The sequence below is a fragment of the Corythoichthys intestinalis genome, chromosome 1, assembly GCF_030265065.1.
Source record: "Corythoichthys intestinalis isolate RoL2023-P3 chromosome 1, ASM3026506v1, whole genome shotgun sequence".
Lineage (NCBI taxonomy): Eukaryota > Metazoa > Chordata > Actinopteri > Syngnathiformes > Syngnathidae > Corythoichthys > Corythoichthys intestinalis.
The window spans coordinates 41,114,603-41,136,961 of NC_080395.1; the positions used below are offsets into that span (position 1 = coordinate 41,114,603).

The 22,359-nt window shown below is 41.2% G+C and overlaps 1 protein-coding gene across 6 annotated transcripts in view; it reads left to right on the top strand.

Annotated features, from left to right (window-relative positions):
• gse1b (Gse1 coiled-coil protein b) overlaps window positions 1-22,359 on the top strand; it is a 338,894-nt gene that overhangs the window by 289,571 nt on the left and 26,964 nt on the right. For all 6 annotated transcript variants that reach the window (XM_057857114.1, XM_057857286.1, XM_057857460.1 and 3 more), the window contains 6 exons: window positions 4,170-4,378; window positions 11,099-11,262; window positions 11,350-11,553; window positions 14,175-14,342; window positions 15,038-15,399; window positions 15,477-15,807. In XM_057857114.1, the coding sequence (XP_057713097.1) occupies window positions 4,170-4,378; window positions 11,099-11,262; window positions 11,350-11,553; window positions 14,175-14,342; window positions 15,038-15,399; window positions 15,477-15,807 (1,438 nt within the window). The remainder of the gene's footprint in view (window positions 1-4,169; window positions 4,379-11,098; window positions 11,263-11,349; window positions 11,554-14,174; window positions 14,343-15,037; window positions 15,400-15,476; window positions 15,808-22,359) is intronic.

The following is a 22,359-nucleotide window of genomic DNA, read 5'->3' on the forward strand; positions in this document are numbered from 1 at the left end:
GGTTTGAGTAATGCGATCGCCGACGCTGTTTATGAGCTCACATGCAAACCCAGACATAGGAATTGCCACTTGTCTGTGGCAACAATAATGAATAGTTTTGTGTACTGAGTGCTGTGCTGAAGAGAGGAGGTGATGGATAATGAGCCTCAAAGTGGAGGGGGATAAAAACTCACACACTGCAATGATAACACGCTGCCTCAAAAATCTCAGCTCGCTGATATGTGATTAATTAGGCAGATCTGGGTTTAATCCTCGCAGTTGTTTCCCCTCACACGCTTGTAGACTCATCATCAGAATTTCATCACTGGCTTTATACCAACTGTTGTACACTGCCTGGAAATAGAGTGACTGCAGAAAGAACAAAGGTGCACAAGATAGTGGACTACATTGGCGAGAAAAAAGATTTTGAAAGTAATTAGCTGATTTGGGAAAACCTGAGATTTTTGTCAGATTGTGGATACGACTGTAAGATGTGTGTCTTTGTGCGTGTGTCCGGAGGCTCTCCTTCTTTCTAGGAGCATGCTGGGACAGTGAGGCAGTGTGTCTGTGACCTCTCCATCTGGAGCCTGCCTGGAGCTCACACAGCCTGTCTGTGTTGTGCATGTATCTTCAAGGCAAAAGCCTTCGGGCTGTGACTGTCACTGACACATTCACAAACAAGCCCATTTGACACCATATTACCACCCACTCCACAGCCCAACCTCCTCCAGATGACATAACTGGATTTGATTTTGTTGCTACATTTAACAGCAATGTAAAGTGTGTACAGTCAGCAAAAGACTGAATGTCCTTGGTTTACCCCTAATTTCATCCACCATTTTCTTTTCTCTCCCTGGCACACTTAGTACAACACTGCATGAGTCGCCAGCCTTATCTGAAGGTTTTTTTTCTTCTTCTTTAAATTAGATGAGGTCGATGGATGAAGGAAAAATGTTCCGCGGGGAACACAGCCCATGACAACAGCTTGTTTTGTTGTTTGTCATTTATATGTGCATGCATGTGTGGCTCAGCTTGAGCGGTCAAGTGCGGAGGAAGTCTTGGAAAGCGGAGACTTGTAATAGAGGACACCATCCAGAAAGAAGCCTCACATAAATCAAACCGACTGGGACTCCTTGTTCACATTGTCGAATCACTTCTTTCTTCCCTTTCCTCTTGGCATCGCTCTTCTTTAGATATAATTTTTATATTTATCATAAAGCCAAAATACTGAAAAGGGTGTCTTTTTTTCAAAATGATAAACCACTTAACATTACACATAACAAAAATCAACATCAAGTGTTTAATGCTTGTTTAAGAATAAGAAGGTCTCTGCGTATATGCTCAACTTTGCATAGCTGATGTTGTTTTTCTTCAGCCTTTAAATTAGTTCATATAACTGTGCTTCCACTGGTTACAGCAAAGTAAAATCACTCAATTTTTCAGTTTTTTGTTTTGTTTTGTTTGTTTTTTTGTTTTTTGTTATGTTTTTTTAAACAAATGATTGATCAACAATTGACTGGTATACCCAAGTGTATCACTGTTAAGTACAATGTATTTTGTTAACCAATCAGTGGTTTTCAAAGTGTTATTTGAGTACCACCAATGATACAAATGCTCCCTCTAATGGAACACGAATAATGAATTGAATTAAATGTTCAAACAATTTTAATCTACGACAGTGCAGTTATAAAGTACAGTTCAGATGTATTCAATTAATACTATAAAATATTCACATTTAATGTTAAGAACTGTTATTTTTCAAATATTTAAATGAAATTCAATTTAACAGAATCCATAAGCACATTACTATATTTTTCATCCAAGCAGAGTGTTAATGTTTAGGCTGTCGTTTATAAAATGACTTATGCCTTTTATTCCCTGAGCATTTTGGCCTACTTCACGGATGTATTTTATAACATTGGCTGCTATTGATGGCGATATAGAACCAGTTTATATGAACTGTTAGGACTAGTAGTGAATGCTCGCATTTTAATGCCAGATGTCCAATATATTTTGACTAGGAATGGCAGTGCTCATTTTCTAAATATAGTGTTGTTAAATGGAAACGGTGGTAGGTCATTACCTAGGCATTCTGTATGTAGGTTTTCAAATGAGTTGCAGCAAGATTTTGTGTCAATAGTGTTGTTTTAGGGTGGATATTTCCTTTTTTTCTCCTCACTTACCTGCCCCCCACCTTCCCATTACTTAATTATTTAGGCTACTTTGCCTTCTTGCCAATCTTTTCTGCTTTAACATGAAAAAGGAGGAGGAAACAGAGGAGATGAGGGGAAGGCTTGAGGGAGACAGACGGGAGAGATAAATGGAGTGGAGGTCTGTTGCTTAGCAGTACAGTATCATTGTGATCACTGCTCCCCTCCTCTCATCTCTGCCTCTTCTCTCCTTCCAGCTTCATTTGTTCCCCCATCGTTGTAGAGCATTGTGAGTGTGCATATGTGTGGTCGGTGAATAGGCTGTGACACAAGAGCTGTATTAAGAGTACCTACGTTGCCCAGGCTGAGTGGGCAGCTATTGATTGGCCAAGTCTTGCAGGGGAAAGTAATGGCCCTCCGAGGTGAGAGGGGAGGATTACGCTACTAATTGCCTTTGTGTAGACAAGATACGCACACCAACACACCCCCACAAATACTCACCACGTTTTCCTCTCTGTTCCACTTCTTACTTTACCTCACACCTCCTTTGCACTCTGACTTTTTTTTAAACCCCAGTTACCACCCATGTCATTTTTTTCCTTCTCATTTCTCACCTCACTGTGCTTGCCAAGAACACACCCCAACCCCACCTCTCTTCGTACTACAGATTTCTCCGTCGCTTTACTAACAATTTTGATTCCTTCCATTATTTACGATATTTGTCAGAATGAGATAAAAATTAGTCATTTCCCTGACCGCACCCAACATCAGAGGATGTTGTCTGTTCTGTTACCATGGTAACTGTCGCTAGGAAGAAATGGCGACATTTTTTGTTCTGATGGTGGGAAGGAAGTAGACCTGAAAGTAGCCTGCGGTTTCAACAGTTTCTTTTTGTGCGGCCGCTTTGCGTCATAAGTGCTCAAACTATCTGCTAAAGGATTCACTTTTGTACTCATTAGTGTGTGGAAGTGGTTTCAACCCAATTCCACTTTGTAATGTTGCTATTTTATTCAACCCCGCTTATCAAGATTATAGAACAAAGGATGAAGATATCCGGCACCCTTGTGAGGATTCATAGTTATCGGCAAACAAATATACAGTAAATATGTGTCGTCTTGGAACTGAAAGTGTGGTGATGTGTGAATTTGAGAGCATATCATTTGGGAGCTTTACGACTACAAAGAGAGTAACTGTGAAGTGAGGAAAGCGAGGCATGTGACCAGACTGTGACCCTAAGCTACAGGCTGTCCCTGGAGGGTTTTGTTAATGTGGCGCAAGCCTCTGTGCAGCGGAGAAGCTCATTGGGCCACCTCCTCACCACCTGCTGTGTGTTTTGGAACTATGACTATGTAGCAGAATTGCATACCTATGTGCAACGAGCTACACTTTTTATGAGTGTTTCTCTCTTGAGTTTCCGTTGTGTACTCTAACAGTGCTGCTCCTCCTAATCACTATCACTTTATAATGGGGTCCCGGGGCCATACGTCTGGCCTTTTAAGTGTGTTAAGTGTTGCTCTTGTAGTGCTAAAATTCCCTGTTTGTCTTTAGTAATGGATGGGCATTTGAAATTATGTTGATTTATGAATCTGGAAAATGAACTACGTCAGATGTATTCTTAATGTAATCTTGAAAGGACCATTCTGAAGAAGTCTTCTTTTTTCCCAGTGATATTTTGATCTGTATCTTCCAAGAAATTCCATTCTCTTGAAAATTACAAGCATGTGACTGCCAAAAATACAACGAAACAGCAGCCCTGAATTCTTAACCCTTGTTATGGCTTTGTACTTTTTGTTATAAGGCTTTTAAGCAGGTTCAATCAATGAATAAGATGGATAATTCACACCTACTGGTTGGATATTCCATGATTAATGGTATATATGGTTGGGATTTGTAACTATATGACCAAGGCATGTTGCTATGACACAAGATATTCTACATTTTACTACATTTTGTAATATATTACAATACTAATCAGTTCTCATGTATAGCAGATTAACATCATCTTCACTGCACTAATTTCACTTCCCTGTCATTTCCCAGCTGCCTCCTCCATCAGCAGTGAATCCTCCCCGGTGTCTTCGCCAGCCACCAACCACAGTTCACCAGTCAGTACGCCCAAGAGGGGTCCTCTCGGTCCAGGGCCTGTCCTGGTTCCCCCAGCAGGCCACAGTGTGCCAAACACTCCACCTGTCGTCACCATTGCTCCAACCAAGACTAGCAACGGCCTCTGGAGGAGCGAGGGACGCCAGGTAAAAAATACAACTGCGAAAGCTATTCTATTTTTCAACCTCACCTTGTGTCTTAACATGCGTCAGAGTCTTTATTCTTTATCTTTCCACTTAGCACAAATGTACAGTACCCGCAGACAGGCTTACGAAGGTTGTGGTACATATATGTATATATTTTTTTTACATTTGTACATTTGACATAGTTTGTGAAGCAATGAGTGGATTGGCGTTTACTACCCCCTCATGCCACCTTTATCCACCTTCCACAGCCCGTTTGACTCCATGACCTTAAATACTGCCATCTGCCCCAAAGGCAGCCTAACTACTTAACTCTCTTACCCTTGGAGCATCTCCTGCGAAGTCCAAAGCCATTTCATTCCTCATCCCCCTCCAACTACACTTTGAGTCCCACCTTGCTCACCCACGCAGTCAAGTGCATCCTCCACCTCATGAGTCCTGACACACAGTTGCTGTTATGTAGTGGAGCATTAGAAAGAGGGAGGGAGGGAGGGAAGGAGAGCTGCTTGCTTTGATAAGGAGTGGATTATGGATTATGGCCTTCCTTTAAGCCTTCTTATCTCGGCTCGGGGCTAATGGTGGAGGCCAAGCACACGGTTATGGACAGCACTTGCCTGGCACCGTGCACAAACTTGCCTGGACACTTAGTTTGATGGATCTAAAGGGATAGGGCTTGAGGCAGGAGGGCATCATAAACAGCCAGTGAGGAGGTCACATAGCTTGAAATATATGAGTGTATTCAGGCCATTGTCGTCTTGCTTGTACATCCCCCTTCAATGAACTTCACTCAGCTTATTGATTGACTTTTTACAAAATAACACTTGCAGAGTTCAAGGGTCACTCAAAGATTGGAGGGGATGTCATTGATGTTACTATGTCAGCAAGTTAAATCAAAAACACCCTTTGCCTTGAAATTTCATGTCAACCAATTTCACTTGCTTTTCAAGGATGGAATAGAAAACAAAACAAGGCTTTGAACTCAGCATTCGAAGTAAATTGGACTTAAGTAGTTTAAACTCATCATTTTAAATAAATTGGACTTTAAATACCGTAATTTCCGCAGTATTGAGCACACGCGACTATGGGGCCGTTTACTTGGTGACGCTCCGAGAATACGACAAATTTCATGTTTGCATTTATATGGTTCCATCTCTATTCAAACGATGTCGCAATTCCGCGTGAAAACAATGTAGTGTTCATGCCAATCCAATGCAGATTTACAAGGCGACAGCCAGTTATGCACTTCCTTGACACATCAACCTCCTCAGGCCAGAAGACAACATACCCGCCCATTCCAAGCAATAGCATTTTTCTTTTGCTCCAAAAGGCACAAAAATGCAAAAAAAAAAATACCATATTTAAAGTAAAAATATTATAAAAACAGTAAATTGAAGCAGACATCCCACCATGTTTGCCGTTTTTAACATTCAGTAGCAGCGCTGCACACGCCCAAAGTGATGTGTGCGAGTGCTGACATCATAGGCGAGAGAGCTTTCCATTTACATGGTTGCGGAGCAAGCCCCGCAATCGAATCCTTCCACTTTGGAGCCCGGAATCAAAGGTTTGCGTCTTCGCCTTCTGTTTTCGCTGTCACCATATAAAGGCGAGGCCATTCCGTAACACAATTGTTGCGTCTTGGTGTCGCAGCGTCACCATGTAAACTGCCCCTATAAGCCACACAGCACAAAGTTCACATAAGTCTGGGGGGGAATACATATATACGCCACACCTGACAATAAGCTGCAAGTTTGCATTTCTTAATATGGGATATATACATAGAGAGATGTTGTACAGAAACATTTGATTGATCAAAAATATACTTTATTGACCAAATTAACATCAACATGCCAGCACCATGCAGCGGTCTGCAGAAGGAGCCACAGGGCACAAGTTCCACTCATGTTCTCAGAGGTAGTCTGACCATTAAAAAAAACGACTTTAAAAACAAAAACAAAAAAAAACCCCCACTACATTTACAAAGGAGAAAAAGCCACTTTACCTTGGGCTCTATGGTTGCAGCTGACAAAGCTCAGGACTAACATCAATACTAACGCTGGCTTAGCAGCTTTGTTGTAGCACACTGTGGCTATCCGTCCTCCTTAAATCTGCCAAAACAACCCAAGGCAAACCTTAAACTGTTCTTCTGTAATGGAATCAAGCATCGGACTGAGCTTCGTCAGCAATAAAGTATGCTAAGCATCACTAGCGTTGCATCCTCGCGTCGCATAAAATATAATTATATCCATACTTTTCAAATTGTTCTTGTGTAACGGTACATAGCATTGGATGGAGCCTCCCAATTCATCTGTAAAGAAATCCCCAGTGGTTTTGATAAAGTCTGATGAAGTGGCTGGCAAGTTTTATTGTTTCTAGTAGAGGCCGAGATATCAAACAATCCATAGTTAGACTTGTATAGTTATTCTGCAGTAGTACCAGAGGTCGTCTTTTGACAACAAGCTGTTATTTACATGGAAAAATGTGTATCGGAATGCAAACACAAAGCTAAGGATGCATTTGCGTTGGAGCACACAGGAACTCGAGGGTTTTTTTGTTTGTTTTTTAATCTTTTCTTTTTTTTTTTTTCTCAAAAAAATATTAAGCTAGTTTGGTCCCACAAAAATCTATAAATGAGCCGCTTCGTTACAAAAGCCGCAGGGTTAAAATGGGGCCACATATAGTCCCTTAATTACAGTAAATAGCCAATATTTTGCACCATTCAGGAATTGAACACGCACCACTGCTGTAGAAGCCGAGTGTGCGGGCAACTGAGCTATGCACTCTGGCTGTCAGGTAAGTTGGCAGTACACTGCTTTGAAGGCATTAAGAGTGAGGTTGCAACTAGTGATGCACGATAATGCATTTTTCAGCCGATAACCGATAATTTCCTCCTCGTTCCAACCGATAACCGATAATGTCAAGCCGATAATTTTGTTAAAAAATTTATGTAAAATTTTAAAGTATACACAAGAGAAAATATTACTGTGCAAAAATATTATTGCTCTTTTTTTCCAACATCAAATGTGAACAAGTAGTAAATTCCAACATCTAAATAAAGACAGATTGTCTGACATTGTGTAATGGTAAACTTTTGGCAACAATTACTTACAGAGTAAATACATAAGTTGCACAAAAATGGCTTTAAAAGTAAGCCATTCCTAACGTATAACATTATTACACAGCAAAAACACAACTCCTTAAAACTAGCTAAATTCACTTGTTTTCAGAGTAAATCTATTGGAAATAAGTGAAGGCGGCGGTGGAGAAGTGGAGAAAACTGCTTGGTTGCGCACATTTGGAGGCTAAATCAAGTATATAATTATCGGATTGCATTATCGGTTGATTTTTTTTTAATCTGTATTATCTGTGTGACGTCATAATTGCCATTATCGGCCGATAATTATCGGTAACCGATATTATCGTGTATCTTTAGTTGCAACCATTTCACACAACTTATAAAGTTCAATTTACTCAGACATTGAAGTATGGTCCATATACTTTATCATGCGAGTTAATTCAATTTAGCTAACCAAGTTCATAATATAAACTTGAGAGAATGATTTAGGAATATTCTGAATAACAGGTTAAGAAAACTGACAGATTTGAGTCACGTCTACTTAAAATCTGGGCTGGGACTGCCCAGCTCAAATGGATTGGATGCCTGCCGAGTGAAAAACAAATTTAAATTCGAAGAACAAAGATGAAAAGAGTCTGTGACCCTCGTGAGGAGAAGCGGCATGGAAAATGAATGACTGAAAGATGAAAAGAGCCAAATACAGCTCTGGAGCCGCAGCGTGCTGGCCAACGATTGGACGTCTATTATCGTTTATGACAATGAAAGAGTTCACTTTCATGTTTGTGTGCCTGTGCTTGTGTGTGAAAAGGTCAATCTGGAATTGAAAAGGCCATGTCACCAGGTTTGTGGGGACTACAGAAGCTTTGTGGAGCAAAAGAATGAAACGGTTGAAGCAATTGACGAAGGCAAAGATAGTAGGGTTTGGCTAGTTCAACACCATGGGTGCGAAAGATTGTGTCACAGCACTGCCTGCCTGCCATGTCACTTGTGTGAGCACAACGACCCTTGTGGTCAAAGAGCCACAAGGCCAGAGCGGAGACTCATTTCAAAGGAAATGCTTAGCATGGAGGCCACGGTGTTATCTCTAAATCCCTTTACGGTTTCCAGTAAAAGCTTGTTTGTTGCTGCGTTAACATACAATATGAGCTCTCATTTCTATTCAGTGTCCCTGAGATGAGCCAGTTCTTCATCCAGAGGGGTAATGGCCAAAGCAGTGATAGAAGAAGGGTTTGGTGCGTTGGCATTTTGCTTTAATGACTGCAGGATTCTGCTCCCGCTGCGGCCAGTAATTGCTTTTTAATTGGCAATTTAGAGTCGGTGCTCCATCTGAGAGGCGCAAACGAGCACTCTACAATGTGCTGGGTCTCCTCACCACTGAAGGTTACGGAGCCTGACTCGCTCTGAGGAAGATGGCTGTAAATGGATGGTGTTCTTGGAGACTGTGCACTTGTATGTGTGCGTGCACGCGTGACAAGCTGCTGTTAAAGACAAGTCAATGGTCAAAGTGTAATGTCTGTATAGGTGTAATAATGTCTGGGTGAATGAAGGTTTCTTTCAAAATGGCATTGTAACTGGTCTCTTTGGTACAAGCTCTTATAAAATAGTTAACTCGTTGGCTGCCATTGAAAGTGATAGAGATTTTAACTGGGAGAACTGGCAGTGATCATTCCCTGCCAGCCCTCCTAGTTGAAATGGATTGAACATCTATCACTGTAAATGACACTGAAACATTGTCATTTGCGGTCTACCCTCACAGTTCGAATGGATTGGATGTGTTCATATTAATGGGGGCTCATCTGGGAGTAGGAATGAGGACATTTAGCACCCAAAGCAAAAATCATACCACAATAGCCATCAAATGAATTCACAATATTGCTTGTACAAATATGATATGTTTATAGGGCCTGATAGCTGTGCTTAAAGATTCTCATTTAATATGTGCCTTAGTTGTTTCAAAGAAACATGACAAGAATGTGCAGTGGCAATGTTAAGGCAATCACAGAATATCAGCTGTACCTCTGTGCTTTGTTGCATCCTCTTATGATGGGATTTCTGTGAAATTGGGTGGAAGGAGCAGTTGCTTCTACTGGTAATCATCTTCTGGGCATTTCACCAACCAGCGGTTACTGAGTCACTGCCATCATTGTGAAAACCATGTCACAACTAACTGTATAATACAGAATATCGGTAGACACAATTTTCATTCAAATTAACCAAGTGCATCATAAATTAATGATCAACAGCATTGCATTGTCTTTTGATGTAATTAAAATGTGTCTTTAGTTGTGCTAATAATAATTGTGTGTACTGATCACTCATATTGCCACTCAAAGATATATACAGGTGCCGATTTAAGCAAAAAACAAGAATTACTAATGGAGATATTCTCTCACTTATGGAGAAAAATGACTTAAAACTGTGCACAGTTCTTGCGTTTCATTTTCATGTTATACAGAATATATAAATACATATATATAAATAAGCCTTTTTAGATAAAAGAAATATGGCGTATTAAAAAGACTGGAACAGCTTCCAGTTTTGTGAATCCATGTGAATGTGGATCTAAGAGAGAAAGAAATGTGGGCAGAACACATGAGGGGGTATTTGAAGATGAATGTCGCACATCAGCATCAGCTTGGGTCACTGGTTGCAAAAACACAACGCGGAGGGTCATGTCTCACTAAATTGGATTTGTTTTATCAGTGACAGTTAGACTAGAGCTGTTGCAAGGTTCCTCTCTCATCCTGCCCGGACCAGAGGTTAATTTAGCAGGGACAAGAACTATCTTCTCTTCTCCCATCGTTACCACCATCCAAGACTCATTTTGTGGGAGATAGCTGTTCCTGTACTCACTATACCCCCATAAACGGGTTCCTTGTACAACTTACAAAGGTTGCAAGATTCTCTGTTCAGCAATTGCATTTGTTGCCAAAGAGAAACCAAAGCTTTCAGAACGTGCACTCCCACTCCCACAGCAGGGTGTCTTTTGTAGCTCTGAAATGTTGTCTGTGTGTGTTTGCGTGTGTGCATGTGGGTGTGTGCTCGCGCTTGTGTTTGTTGTGGAATTGAAGAAGTGAGTCCAAGCGCACTGCCAAAGACCGAGAGGGAGGTGACAGAGATGTGGGATTGACAAGAAACACAGGCAGCGGGGATGTTTCTCTTTGCATGTTGCCTTCCCTGTGGATGTTTTTGTGCAGTAGCAGTAAACACACAATCCAGGAAGTTATTTTTCTCGTGTTGATGCTATACATTACAACATTCTGAGCAATCACATTTTTTGCTTGGATGATGATGATGATGTGACTTTTAGTCCCACCTGGGTTCGACTGTGTAGTCTTTCATTCAACAAAATGTATTCTCCGAGCAATTGTGAAGGGTTTTATATTTTTAGGGAATGGATGCATTTTGCTGAGGTGTAAGACATTGAGACAGAAAAAGAGAGATAAAGAGAGAGAGACACACAGAAAGCGAGACACAGAGAGCGAGAGATGGTGAGACTGAGAAAGAGAGAGGCAGAGAGAGAGGCTTCTGAATCCTAACCAGAGCTTTTTTCCCCTCACAGGATGGGCTCCCATCAACACTGACAAGCGTGTCGGTCACATGTCTGCTTAAACAATGAATAAGACTCTCTTGCTGCATCTCTTCCCCAGGCTGATTCGGGGCCTCGCGGGGCCAGCAGGGAACGCCTGGCTCCAGAGGGGACCCTCTCCCAGGAAAAAGGCCCCTCTGTCCCGGCTCACCTCCTGGGAAACCCATACGCCTTTGGTCTCCCCCCTGGTGCTGTAATGCAGGATTCACGTTTCCAACCGCTCAAGTGAGTCTGCATTGAATTTACAGGAACATTTACAATTTGCCCAACACACATTGAACTTCATTTCCATCCTTTTGATTTTATTAATAGCCTTCCAAGACAGTTGCCTAATGCTGTGCCGCCTGGTCCCGTACCAGAAGAGTACCTCCGTGGATTCAGGCCCTATGCCACAACTGAGGATGCCCTCCGCATGCCCTCTTTGCCATTGGGCCTTGACCCCGCCACTGCAGCAGCTGCCGCCGCTGCGTACTACCATCCCAGCTACCTGCCCCACCCTTCTTTCACCCCGTACAGGTGGGCTTCTGCATAGAAACATTTTGGAGACGCGAAATACTAAGCCTGTCGCAATATGCAATTCCATTTATCGCACGGTAACTAAAAATGAAGGCGGTAATTTTTCCACTGTGATTTATCGCCTCGGGTGCACGTGGATGCGCGCGTGCAGCTGACGTGCTGTTAAAAGTTCGGCTTCCTTGTTACCAACTACTCAAAATGCATTTTCGTTCTGAGTCCGGCAAAAAATAGCGCCAGAGCCAATTTGTTCCCATTATTTCCTATTGTTCAACGTATACCGGCCGCGTCAGTCCTCCGGATTGACTGCGGACCATCTATGGTCTAGGCTATTTTTTAGTTTAGTGCAGTTTAAATTTAGTGCAGGTGGAGAAAAAAAAGAAAAGGTGACGCTTACCATTGAAACGAAGATGTAAATGATAGCAAAATATAAGCATGCTGTGTGCATCCATGAACTGGGTCGACAGTAGGGCCGTTGAATGTCGATCTCGGCCGGCGGTCCTCCTCTGTTCGCCAGTCTTTATAAGTTAAGGTGACACTTCTTATTGTTGTAACATCGCCAAAGAAATCGCCAGCTTCGTCAGGTTTCTAATCATTTATTCCATCAACTCGCCGAGTGTCCACTGCTGTTGATGCCAGGATCGAAACAGAAACTAAAATAGCGCTCTCTTGCTGACCGTCAGCCCCGCGGTGCGTTCAGGAACAGCAAAATAAGTCCGCCACATTAGAACCCGATTCGTTACATTATTACAGGTACTGTACTGTATTATTATTATTATTGCTATGATTATATTATTGTTATTCTGATTTTTATTCATATTTTACTTGTTTTGCTCTTTGTGATTGCTATTTGCAATAGTAACAGCAGTATTTATTAAGGATGTAGTGTGGGTTTTTGGGCTGTGGAACGAATTAATGGAATTATAATGTATTCTTCTGGGAAAATCCTGCTCGACATACGACCATTTCGACTTACAAACAAGCTCATGGAATGAATTAACTTCGTATGTAGCGGTACCGCTGTATTACACATGGAATGCCATAGCAGAAGCTATGAAGGGAAAAGTTTTCATTTGCCTAGATGCTTAAATTATTAAGTGGAATTTTATTTTTTTTTCTTAAAAAACACATTTATTCTGTGCTTCTGTGCAGTATTAATATTATTGTCTTTTACTTAAAAGAGGCATGGTCTATTGTTTTTAGTTGTGATTTCTTAAAAAGTATTTTTGAATTTAAGAGTAAACATTTATTGCGTTTAAATGGGTGTACGTGATCTATTAATATATACTGTATTCTCAGTGTTATTGTCATTTTTTTTTTAATTGGGGGTGCAGTAATATTGCATATCGCAATAATTTATGAAATAAATTATCGCACACTAAAATTTGTTATCGCGACAGGCCTAACGCGAAATAAAATGAAGGAATGTCACTATAAGGAAGTTAACGTAAGAGTTTATCCGTTGAATTCACACAAGTTAAGAACAGTGATACTTTGAGTATAGTACTACGTGTTTTTACATTAACCATAGAGTAACTTTTGCATAGTACCACTTAAAATACTACAACTAAAGAAGCGGACAACCATCCAATTTTTTTAATGCTATTCGATGAATTAATTGACTGCCATAGACTGCAACAGATGTTCAGTCCATTGTGATAAGGGTGATCGAACGATTGCTGCCAACCCCAGCCTTGTCAAAATGAATTAAAAGTCTTCTGCCGCCAATGGCAATAATGTTAATTGTTTACAATAGCAATGAATGAGTTAAAATGGAGAGAATGAGAATGCAAAGAATTAAGCCGTTTCTACATCATGATTAATTATTTCTGCAGCTCACCAACCAAGGTGTAGTACAATACAGAGATGCAGCCATACACAAATATGAAGGTCACACATATTCATTTAGCTGCAGTAAAAGTTATTTTTACAGAGGATAACGAATATTTTAATATATGAAAGTATAATGTAGTGGAAACCCTTGGAAGCTCAAAACACAACAATACATTTCAAATGAATATATCCCTTTCAAGGTAAACTACATTTCTTTGAAGTTCCAATGTATTGTAAGTCAAATTAATACATCCCTTTCAAGGGAAACTACATTTCTTTGAAGTTTTAATGTAGTGTCGATCTTTCCAAGAGCAGTAGTGGTCATTCGGAAAATACCAGCAGCAGAATTTTCCCCCCTAAATGGGATCATTTTGATGCTACATTATGTATGACTGTGTGCTAGAAGTGTGTGTGTATGTTGAAGGGCCCTTCTTGCTTCAGGCCTTCACACAAACCGCGTTCCCCCCCTTCCTCCTGTCAGCCTCGCAACATCAGAGAAGTGCATCAGCCATCATATACTACACCATAATGGCTTTAATGAGGGGATGAGCTGTGGATGTCGCTGATACACACAAGCAACACACATTTGTAGTATAACACAGTCTCTGACAGCTGCTGTGCAGTGATTGAGGCTAGTTGACAGTCACTGCCGCTTTCTTGAGAGATAGAAGACACTGTTTCTTCTTTTAGGAGACCGAGGCACAGAGGTTAATGACAGTGAGTGGTGTGCTCCTCCAAGGCGAGACTGACGCTATTTTTTTTTTTTTTCTTGTGGAACGCTCATCTCCTAGGATGGACGACCCATTCTGCCTCTCTGCTTTGAGGTCACCTTTCTATCCGCTACCAGCAGGGGGAGCTTTACCCCCCATCCATCCATCTGCAGTCCATATGCACTTATCAGGGGTCCGCTACCCTGGGGACTTCACACACCCTTCACTTTCAGCACTGCAGTCAGAGAGGTAATGTTACCCTGATATAGACACACAAGCATTAATGGTATTTTTTTTTCTGCGCAACACTCAATGTTTGCATGAAAATTAAAAAAGAAAAATCACCACAAATTGGGAGCGGTGGGTCCGCAGATACATACAAGCAAGTAGGCAAATTTAACAAAATCTATCATGTTACAAATGCTAACCACTACCAATTGCTACTCCTTGTGAATAACACAAAAATATATGTATTTTAATTCTCAGTTTGATTGTCCCAATGTTTTATGGACAAAATTGTTTTCTTCTGGTCTCGCAATAGTGTAGAATCTAAATTTTGAAATTGGTAACAAATCATCACTATAATTTATATGGACATATACTTCTGCTCACTTCAACCTTTGAAGATATCAGAACAGTCACCCCAGTCACATCCAGCTTTGAGCTCCAGTATCTTCTCACATGCTTGTCAACAGTGATGCATTAATTGACAATCCTCGCAAAAAATGCAAACTATTAAATGATTTGGGGGGGGGGGGGGGGGGGGAAATTGAATTTTTGGGTATTTTCTTTCGGGGGGACAGGGGATCTTAAATACCAGAACTTGATATACTCGAGAAATTACGGTAAATTTGATTCGTTATTTTTTTATTTATTTATTTATTTTTTTAATTTCATAACCCTTTTGTGCCTTCACATATGTGCCCAACTACTTTTACCTCAAGGCTTCAGCTGGAGGATGAGCTGCGGCAACGCGAGAGAGAGCGGGAACGCGAGCGGGAAAAGGAACGAGAGCGAGAGGCTGAGAGAGAGAAGGAACGGGAGCGCGAGAGGGAACGAGAGCTGGAGAGGGAACGAGAGCGGGAACGAGAAAGAGAGCGAGAGCGGGAACGGGAAAGAGAGAGAGAAAGAGAGCGAGAGGAGAGGGAAAGAGAAAAAGAACTGGAGAGGCAAAAGGAGAGAGCGCTAAGAGAGAAAGAAATACAAGCCTCCAAGGCTATAGAGAACCACTACCTGGCTGAGCTGCATGCCATGAGAGGACAGGAGGACCGAACCAAGCCAGAGAGACTCACCCCTAATCGGGCTGGTATGTGTCACTGCTGCCACTATCATTGTATCTTTCAAAACCTTCCCCTCACAGGCTATGACCTTTCTCTTTTACAGATAAAACCAAAGAGCCCCCCCTTCCAGCTCCAAAACCAGTCCCACCTGGACTGCATTCTGCAATGGTACAATCACATCATCCAGTCCCAGGTCTAATCTCCGGCCACAGCCTCTACATGGGGCCCGGCGCTGTGGGGACAGGTCTCCCGACCTCAATAATCGCTCCCAGGAACAATGAGGAAGAGAGGTGGTTGGCAAGGCAACGCAAGCTGCGGCAAGAGAAAGCCGATCGCCAGTACCAGGTGTCGGAATTTCGCCAGCAGGTTCTGGAACAGCACCTGGACTTGGGACGGAATCCTGACGCACCAGAACACAGAACGGACTTGCACAGGTGATGATTGATCTGTTTTAACTGGAAGGTTTGGCAGTGAACAATAATGTTTCAGTGCCAATATACTGCTATAGACAAAAAACTTCAATCAGACAGGACGTCTTTTGTCGTCAATAGCAGCCAATGTGTTTGACTTATACTTCACCTTGGACAATTCATACAGTCACAAGCCATCAGCCTACCAATGCCAACATTTTACATGTCTACCGTCATTATCATCATAAATAGGCCAAAGTAGTACCACCAATCGACCTCTAGATGTCCCAAGCTCCACTTAATAGTTAGCCAATCGGCTCCGCCTGACAACCGTACGTGAGTAATGTATGCAAGAGCAAGACAAATGAAAATAGTAACGTATCATGCACACAGAACACAGTCCAACTCAATTCATTTTAATATCTAATCCAATATTAATATTATTCCATTATCAATCACATTATACTATCTTAAAGGGACTGTGCGGGTATATACTCATGACTGTCATCTCCACCCTAAAGCATAACTGCAGCTCATGTGAGGTGCGCGTGCTTGTTCAAGTACGAACATAACGCAATGAGCATTGGGCCCATCAAATAAGCACAAGTCACATAAAAGTGTTATGCCAAGAGGAGACTAGGCAGAGGCTCAATAAAACAGCACTGCTGCCACAGGGACATACGTAGACGTACGCAGGCGTGTCTCTATTAAAGGTAAGAAAAGGGGCTTTTTGGGGCAGCCTCAGTTAAAATGTCAGGGCTCTATGTACTCAGCAGAGTATTGGTGGAGCATGTATGGGGTAGTATTTTTGATAAATTAACTTTTTTAAAAATCCATGTAGTCCCTTTATCTTACATTGACTGACAACATAAAACATGAACATTTCAATATAGATAGACCATTTCACTAAAACATATTACTTTTACCCAAATAAAGATTAATTTTTGGTTTGCATTTTAATATTTACATTGAATACATGCTTGCAACTATTTTTTTTTTTTTTTTTTTTTTTTTTTTTTTTTTTAACTCTTTATTTTGTTATTTTTATATATATATATGAACAACAGGAACAAAGACAGTACAAACTAACATATATATATGAACAACAGGAACAAAGACAGTACAAACTAACATAAAATTACAAAATAAAACAGTACAAGGGGGGCATATAAATTCTCATTTAGTTGAGTGAGCAATGTCTTTGTCTTTGAATAATGTCCATTTTCTCCAGTTTTGCGTAAAGTCACCTGCTTTGATTCGCAGATGAAAGGTCATTTTCTCCATCACGTAGATCTCCTCCATAATGTCCATCCAGTGTCCTGTTTGTGGAGCATCACTTTTTAACCAGTTTCTTGTAATGGCCTTCTTATAGGCGACAATCATTATTTTGAAGAGGTACCTATCTTCTTTCATAACAACTCCTTCTGGGATCAATCCCAGATACAGAACCCGTGGGTCCCTGGGAACCTTATAATTTAAGATGTCCTCCAAAAGTCCAATACTATCATCCCAGAAAGATTGTAGTTTGGCACATGACCAGAAAATATGACTGTGATTGGCGTTATAGCTTCCACATTGTCTCCAACATTTTTGTTGTAGTCCAGTCTGTTTGCTTTTAATTTGAGGCGTGATAAAGAAACGTGTCAGATTTTTCCAGCCAAACTCCTGCCAGCGTTTGGAGCTTGTAGAGCTGTGTTGTGTTTTGCATAATAGACTCCAATCACACTCTGAAATTTTGGTCTGCAATTCACCTTCCCATTTAGATTTTATATACAGTGAAGTGTTGCCATTACATTTCTGTAGGCATGTGTATAGTTTAGAGACAGCTTTGGAAGGCATTTCCTTATAGGCATCCGTCATCATTTTAACCAGCACATTGCTCTCTGATGATATAACAGTTTTCACTTGTGTATCAAAAAAGTGTCTGAGTTGTAAGAAACGAAACAAGTCTTTGTTTTCTAGTTCAAATTCGTTTTTAACCTTTTCAAATGATTTAAAAATGTTACCTTCTGTCAGTGTGCATATGGCTGTGATACCTCTATCTGTCCATGTTGTAAAGGTTTTGTCAGTTTGTCCTGGTCTGAAAAGAGTTGTTTGTGAGGGCCATAGCAATAACCTGCAGTCCCCTTCAAGTTTATATTTTCTAACTATGTCCGTCCAAGTTTTTAGTGTTTCGGAAAGAGTGAAGTTGTCGTCCTCCTGGTGTCTGTAGTGTTTTCCTCCTAACCTGGTCTGAGGTAAACTTTTGTTCTGGGTGAGTTCTATATTTTTCCATTTAGCATAATATTCTGGAGAACACCAACATACCATGTATTTCAACTGAGCAGCATAAAAGTATTCTCTTAAATTGGGTAACGCAAGGCCTCCATTTAGTTTCTCTAGTTGGAGTGTTTTGAATTTGACTCTAGGTCTTTTGCCTTCCCAAATGAATCGCGAGATCTGCTTATCCCATGCTGTAAATTGAGAGTCTGGGATCCGAACCGGTAGAGAGAGGAATAGGTACAACAGTCTAGGTAGTATATTCAGCTTTATTGCCTCTATTCTTGAGCTGAAATCTGAAGTTATTGATAGCCATTTTGACAGGTCTTTCTGTATGTTGTTGTTGATTTTATGGTAATTTATCTCATATAGCTTATTCAGGTCTTGTGTAATAAAGACTCCAAGATATTTTATATTTCCCAAGTCCCATTTTAATTTATATTTCTGTCTGATGGAGCTGCTCGGTGTGTAGTTCACACACAGGACCTGTGTTTTAGTTATATTTAGTTTGTACCCAGATTTCTGGCCAAAATTATCCAGGACTGACAGAAGTTTGGGAAATGCTGAGTCTGGGTTTTTTAAGTACGTGACAATATCGTCAGCAAATAATCCTATTTTATGTTCTTCTTGTGCTATTGTAATTCCTTCAAGTTCGTCATTCTGTCTAATTTCCTGGGCCAGTGGCTCTATGAAAAGAGCAAATAGAGTGGGGCTCAGACAACATCCCTGCCGGGTGCCTCTATAAAGTGTAAAATTATCTGTTAAGGTGCCGTTGATCTTAATTCTGGCAGTTGGCTCATTATAGAGGGATTGGATACATTTAATGAATTGACTGTTGAAACCCATCCTCCCCAAAACAGAGAAAAGAAAGGGCCAGCTGACGCGATCAAAGGCCTTCTCTGCGTCAAGGCTGATTAAGACTGCACTTAGTTTTTGTTTATTAATTGTATCTATTAGTTGTATTGTCCTTCTAATATTATCTTGGGTTTGTCGGCCTTTTATGAAACCTGTCTGGTCTCCCTCTATCAGCTCTGGCAGTAAATGTTCCAGTCTTTTGGAAATTATTGAAGTAAATAATTTGTAATCGACATTGAGGACAGAGATTGGTCGGTACGACTCGCAGTACTCTTTATTTCTACCTTCCTTGGGGATTACAGATATGACCGCTTCATTCCAGGAAGGGGGGATTTCAGCGTGTTTGAGTGTCCAGTTAAAAGACTCCAACAGTAAAGAGGAGACCTCTTGCCTGAAGGTTTTATACCACTCATTTGGGTACCCATCACTTCCAGGGCTTTTATTACTCTTCAGTTTACTGATGGCCTTGTCTAGCTCTTCTTTTGTTATTGGTGAGGTTAAAGCTTTGTTTTGGGTAGTACCTATGGAGGGAAGATCCAGTTTTAACAAATAGTTTTCAATCTCCATCTCGTTTATATTCTCGGGTGACGAGTACAGCGTTTTATAGTAATCTTTGAAGGTTTTTTGAATTATGTCTGGTTCATATATTATTTCATTGCTGGATGGTTCCCTGATTTTGTGTATTGAGTGTTTAATTTTTTGTGTTCTGAGACGCTTTGCCAGAATCTTTGTGGCTTTGGGTCCGGATTCATAGAATATCTGTTTTGTAAATCGTAATTTCTTCTCCATTTCTTCAGATACCATATCGTCTATGTCCTTTTTTACTATTTTTATTTGTTCGGCCAGTTCGTCACTATGGTCAGTTTGTTGCTGTGTTTCTAGTTTTCTTAGCTGTTGTTGTGATTTTTCATATTTAAGCCTTTTTATTTTATTTATATAGGATGTCCTTGAGATCAGACGACCTCTTATTACTGCTTTGACAGTGTCCCAGACTATTGTTGGGGCAACCTCGTTATCTCTATTTATGTTAATACATTCTTTGATTTCTCTCTTTATATCTTCCACATTTGTCTTATTGTTTAGAATTCCTAAGTTCAATCTCCATAGAGTTTTTTTATTTATGTTATCCAGATTTATGGTTAAATAGATTGCGTTGTGGTCCGATACGTCTGCAGTCTCTATGGTACATTCTTTAACCCGATGTCTCTCTGTGGTATTCATCAAAAAATAGTCAATTCTGGAGTGAACTTTGTGAGTTGCTGAGTAGTGTGTATAGTCCCTCTCTAGTGGATGCAGGTCCCTCCACACGTCAAACAGGCTGGATTCCTTAATTAACGTATTCAATCTTTTGGATAGGTTGTGTTTGTGTCTTCTGATACTTGTTGTATCCATATTATAGTTCAAAATAATGTTCCAGTCTCCTGCACAGACTATAATTTCCTCACTCATTGATTCAATTTTATCAAAAACAGATTTTAGAAATGTTTTGTCGCTCTCCGGTGGAGCGTATATATTGATTAGAGAGACCAGAACACTGTCTATCCTACCTTTGACAATCACATATCTGCCCTCTCTATCGGTTTCTTCTTTGATCAGTTCGAAATTAACAGAGTTAGGTAGCAATGTTATTACACCTCTTCTTCTGCTGTTCTTACATGAGCTGTAATAGGAGTTCACATAGCCCAGCTTTTTAAACTTTTCATGTTCTCTTTTTGATAAATGTGTTTCTTGCAGAAACACTACACTTGGTTTAGCCTTTCTCAGTTTTGCTATAACCTTACTTCGCTTTATGGGGTTACCAAGGCCATTCACATTTAAAGATATTATTTTATGTGACACACTCATTTAAAGTAAGAAGAAATCAGTCGCCCCGTACACATAAGAAAAACAGTAACAACATCAGTAGAACAACTGACTCTAACATAACATAAATACCTGGAACTCCAAAGGAGGAGCAGATTTTTCTCCTCCTCCATGACCCCGTTGGTGGGTCTAGGGTAAAACCTGTCGTATGGAAAGGGCCCTATGAGGGGGTTCAGTAGTGAAACTACTACCATCCTATGTGTCCAACGATCTCAGTCCTGTCCCTGGAGCCGCTCCCAGCGCAAAAACGTTAATTCAGAAAGTGAATTATGTAACCAACATATTACTGCTCCTGAAGCCGACTTTCCTTTCACTCCGTGGGGCTCCTCTGGAACTCCCGGAGCCTCTTCTTAGCTCTATCAGCCGCGGTAGATGTCCCTCCCTGCGGGTTCTTGCCTTGTCGCTGCCAGCCAAGCAGCTCTTTCAGCCGGGTCACACCGGGGTCCACCTCGTCCTTCGCGGCGGGCACCTCCACACTGTAGCCCCGCCTCTGCAGCTCCCGTCCCGCGTCGTGCGCGCTGGTGTAGGTCCGGACTCCGCTGTCCCAGTGGATTCTCATATTGGTGTAGGGGGTCTGGAAACGTATCCCCTTCGCCTTCAGGCATTTTTTAATGTCGTTGTATTCCCTACGCTTCTGCACGATCTCTGCAGCGTAGTCATGGTCGAAGAATAGCGGGCGGTTACCGAGCTGAATCTTACCCCTTTTCCAGGCTTCTCTTAACACGGTTTCTTTAGTTGTGAATTCCTGGAAGTTAATGATGAGGGGTCTTGGGGGGGCCTCTGGTCTTGGTTTCGGGGCGAGGGAGCGGTGAGCCCGCTGTATCTTTAGGTCCATGTCTGTGGGTAGTGGCAGCTCACGTTTGAGGAAGTCTGAGACGAAGCGCATCACGGAGCTTCCCTCTTCACCCTCTCCAACTCCAAAGATGCGGATGTTGTTTCTTCTTGACCTGGACTCTAAATCTGTGAGTTTTTGTTGCAGAGTCTTCTGGTGTTTTATAGCTGCTGTGAGCGCTTCGGTCATTTCCACAGCCAAGTCCTCCACTTGCCCCACTCTTGTCTCCGTCTCGCCCATTCGCTCCCTCAGCCCCTGCAACTCTTCGGCCAAGCCATCGAGTTTACTGCTCACTTCTGTGTGAAACGAGTTAATGTCCTTTCTCACGTTGTCATTGTCCCCCTTCATCTCGGATTTTAAATCTTTTATCGCTTCAAGTAGGTCTCCCGGTGATATGCTCGTTCCGGGGTGTCCTGTAGCTCTACATGGGTTGCCGCTAGCTTGCGATGCTACTTTGCTATCTTTGGTAGCGGAGCTGTTTTTGTCTTGAGTTTTCGGCATTACAGCTCTTGTCTGTTGAGTCTTTTTGTTTCGGCTTCTTTTTATCTATCTAGATTTTCACTTTCTGCTAGAATAACGAGTCTTTAATTAAAGTTATTGAATCTGCGCTAGGGAGCCTCTCAGCACACGTCCTTCTACTCCATCTACCACCGGAAGTCCTCCGCTTGCAACTATTTTTAACCATTAGACCAATAATATTTAGTGAAAAAATAGGCTGAGTCCTGTATATACAGAATATGTGTATGTTATATATATATATATATATA